Source organism: Pipra filicauda, unplaced genomic scaffold, assembly GCF_003945595.2.
Source record: "Pipra filicauda isolate LSUMZ 115617 unplaced genomic scaffold, ASM394559v2 scaffold687_size377397_pilon, whole genome shotgun sequence".
Taxonomy (NCBI): domain Eukaryota; kingdom Metazoa; phylum Chordata; class Aves; order Passeriformes; family Pipridae; genus Pipra; species Pipra filicauda.
Window position 1 is genome coordinate 337,865 of NW_024104850.1, and position 4,137 is coordinate 342,001.

The 4,137-nt window shown below is 51.9% G+C and overlaps 1 protein-coding gene across 1 annotated transcript; it reads right to left on the minus strand.

The window, feature by feature from the left end:
* Positions 1-2,554: 2,554 nt before the first annotated feature.
* Positions 2,555-3,523, minus strand: LOC120324742 (olfactory receptor 14J1-like). The gene has a single exon (XM_039388775.1). It carries the CDS (start codon positions 3,521-3,523, stop codon positions 2,555-2,557), a length of 969 nt encoding a protein of 322 aa, XP_039244709.1.
* Positions 3,524-4,137: the final 614 nt, after the last annotated feature.

Below are 4,137 nucleotides of genomic sequence, written 5' to 3' on the forward strand. Positions count from 1 at the left end.
GGACTGGCTTTAGTTATCTGCTGAATTTCCATCCTGGTGTCAGGAATGACTGGAGTTTCCAAACTATTTGGGAATTGGATCCAAACTGTTCCATTTGGGCTGTGATTCAGGTAGGGAATGTTCCAAGGATTTCAAGAGATGACTCATTATCCTGTGTTCCCCAGCTCTTACACCCATCCCAGTCAGCTGGATGGTTTATTGACACTGTGTCCTGAGGGGCGGCACCTCCGATGCCATAGAAACCCCTCCCCTGGATTAGGAAACCTTTGGAATTCAGGAGCTGTTCCAGTGGAGCATGACAATGAACAGCAATTTCCCTAAAGCCCAGAGCCCAGCAGAACAAAGGCAGGCCCCATCAGTGTCAGAGCAAAGGCCCCCCATCCCTGTGTCCCTGTGGCCGCTGAGGCGGCAGCGCAGGCCCGAGGCGGTGCCGGGTCCCGGTGCAGCCGGGGCAGAGCGGCGGCTGCGCGAGCGGCAACCCCGGCGGTGAGTGCGGCAGCCCCGTGGGAGCGGCGGCTCCGGGCACAGACGCCGGCGGCAGCCGCTGTGGCTCGTGGAACCGAGTGGCCATTGGGACACTGCAGGGCCTGCTGGAATCCAGGGGCCGGTGGGACACTGGGGAGCCTCTTGGAGCCAAGGGAACCCTGGGATATTCTGGAACATCGTGAAATCAAGGAGCCATTGTGACACTGCAGGGCCTTGAGGAACCAAAGGAATCCTGGAGCATAGTGGAAACTCATGAAATCATCAGGGCCATTGTGACACTCCAGACCCTCATGCAACCAAGGCTCCATTGTGACACTGAGAGGCCTCATGGAACCAAAGGAACCCTCTGAGTTTTTGGAACCTCATGGAATCAAGGGGCCGTTTCTGGCAGGATGTTCTGCTCTGACAATACCTAAACAATGGTCAGAGAATGCAAACAATGCACGCTCTCTGTGGTGAGTTACTGCTCCTGTCAAGGTGCTGTGTTTAATGTTGAATTATGCTAAACTCAAAATGCTTCATGAAACTTCAGACACACATCCTGCTTTCTGGAGCAGGATTTGACAGATGAGCTGCTCCGTGGCCTGCAAATATGTCCGACATTCAAACACTTTGTTACTATAAAAACCCCGTCCAACTGTCATGGGGCAGATTGTTTCCCAGACTTCCTTGAAGTGTGTGGAGCTTCTGCCATGAAGCAGGGACAGCTCTTCATGGTCACTGCCCAGGGGTTAAGTGAAAGAGAGAGAACTACCCCCTGTTGTTATGGGGTGAGTTACCTCAATCTCTGCTTCAGGATTGTTTATTTTTGCTGGCTTTAATCCAATTGCTATAATAGAATAACTTTGATAGACTGCACTGTCCTATCTTACACTATACCTCTAAAAGTTTTTGGCTTTTATACTGTGCAGGAAATAATTCTGATTGAGGTCCTTCATCTGTTCTCTTGTCTGATCAATTATCTGTTCATTTGTCATAATAAATAATTCATTTTATTGAAATATTTCTGATTTGCCATCACTAAAACCCGCAGGACAAAGTGATTGAATCACACCTCTATAATTCCTTCAGTTGAAACCAAAATCTGAGCCTGAGATTGGGTCCAGCCACCCCCAGGCTCCTCTCTGAGAAGGAATTTAGAAAGCAAGGGGGTCCTTTCTGCCCCTCGTAGCTCAACGAGACGGCTTCTGCCATCAACTTTGTCTAAGCCTTCCACCCCCCAGCCCCAAGCCGTGACACAGGGGCATGTCTTGTCCATGCAGTGCAAACCTGGACTCCTGAGCTGGTCATTTGCTGTCCCTCCTTGGAGGGAAGAACAAGCCCAATGGCCTGGGGTGAGAGGCCAGTGCTGGGAGCGGCGCTGGCTGTGCCAGGGCACTGCTGGGTGCCCCCACCCTGAGCACTCCCCCCCTTGTGCTGGTCACTGCTGGTTTCCTCTGCAGGGCGTTGTGTTGGGCACATCCTGGAGAGCAAAGTGGAAAGCAGAGGGAAGCTTTGAGGCCCTGCCCTGAGGAGATGCCCCTGCAGGATGGCAGTGCTGCTGCAGAGGTCAGCTCTGTGCCAGCAGTGCCCGTGGCTGTCCCTGCCTGCAGTCCCTGGACAGTCCTGCAGCAGGACTGGGACCGACTGCCAGAGCACTGAGGCCTCCACCAACACAGGGCTCTGCAGGACAGTGTGGAAGGGAAGGGAGAGGAGGCCAGGCAGGAGAAGGGCTGCTGCTCCCTGGCAGTGCTGCTCTGCTGGGACTCTTTTCTGGCCCAGCTCTGCACAGAGGCACCGACCCTGCAGCTGCAGAGAAGTCAGAGAGGAAAGATGTCAGGCAAACAAGTCAATACAGAGTTCTTTATTTGGCTTAAGCACACAGCAAGTACAATTGCCAATTTGTACAGCCTCTGGGCCAGGCTAGAGGGGAAACACTGAATTGAAAATGGTGTTTATATATATATACTTTTATATATATAAAGATTTTTTGATGTGAACAAATTCTCACAAAATAACAACCCTACCAGGAGTAAAAAATAGAGAAGATATGGTGGGCCTTTAATGAAATACATCACAGGATTGGCCTTTAATGAGGAAGATAACATGCAGAAGAAGGAGAGTTTATTGCTTCTGAAAAACACCCAGTTATCAGTTTCCTCATGGCATCCTTGAGCTCCTGGTTCCTCAGACTGTAGATGAGGGGGTTCAGTGCTGGAGGAACCACTGAGTACAGAACTGATAGTGCCAGATCCAGGTATGGGGAGGAGATGGAGGGGGGCTTCAGGTAGGCAAATGCTGCGGTGCTGAGGAACAGGGAGAGCACGGCCAGGTGAGGGAGGCAGGTGGAAAAGGCTTTGTGCTGTCCCTGCTGAGAGGGGATCCTCAGCACAGCCCTGAAGATCTGCACATAGGAGAAAACAATGAAAATGAAACAACCAAATGCTAAACAGACACCAAACACCATGAACCCAAGTTCCCTGACATAGGACTGTGAGCAGGAGAGCTTGAGGATGTGTGGGATTTCACAGAAGAACTGGCCCAGGGCATTGCCCTGGCACAGGGGCAGGGAAAATGTACTGGCTGTGTGCAGCAGAGAATAGAGAAACCCAGTGGCCCAGGCAGCTGCTGCCATGTGGGCACAAGCTCTGCTGCCCAGGAGGGTCCCGTAGTGCAGGGGTTTGCAGATGGCAACGTAGCGGTCGTAGCACATGGTGGTGAGGAGGAAATACTCTGCTGAGATGAAGAAGAAAAAGAAAAAGAGCTGTGCAGCACATTCATGGTACGAGATGGTTGTGGTGCCCCAGAGGGAATTGTGCATGGCTTTGGGGACAGTGGTGCAGATGCAGCCCAGGTCTGTGAGGGAGAGGTGGAGCAGGAAGAAGCCCATGGGGGTGTGCAGGTGGTGGTCCCAGGCTACGGCGCTGAGGATGAGGCCGTTGGCCAGGAGGGCAGCCAGGGAGATGGCCAGGAAGAGCCAGAAGTGCAGGAGCTGCAGCTCCCGCCTGTCTGAGAATGCCAGGAGGAGGAACTGGGGCATGGAGCTGCTGTTGGACATTTGCTGCTTCTTAGCACAGGATCTGTTCAGAAAAGGAAAGCACAGGGAACAATTAAGACAGCCCCCTCTCAGCAAAGCCAGTGCAGTTTTCAGGGAAATCCCCTCCAAGTCAAGGCCTTTCTTTTCTCTGGTTTGTGCTCTCTGAGGGTGCTGTGAGGAGCAGGAGCTCTGCCCATGTGCTGCCAAGGACTCAGCTTTGCTCTGCTGCAGTGCAGACATGGAGCTGGTTTGGGACAGCTCTCATGATCACAGGGGATGTCACATGGAACCCAGGTTTGATGGAAAAGTTCAATTCCTGTTCTGTTGTCTTGGAGCAATTTGGGCTGCAGAAGAGAGGCAGAGTGTATCCTTAAATAATTTTGACAGGATTTTTTGGTTACAATCATAACACCTGGGGTGTGTTTTTTTAGGGGCAAATTTTTCTCATGACAAATCTGAAGAGTGTTGAGACAGGACAGGCAGAAGGGCTGAGCTCTCCGTTGCTTATTGCAGAGCCAGGAGAGCTGCAGTGCCTCTCAGCCTGTTTCCCATCTGCTCTGCACTTTCCCTTGTGCTGCCTTGAAGATGACTTCACACACAGATTCATCTTTAAAAACCCCACCAAGATCTGTGCT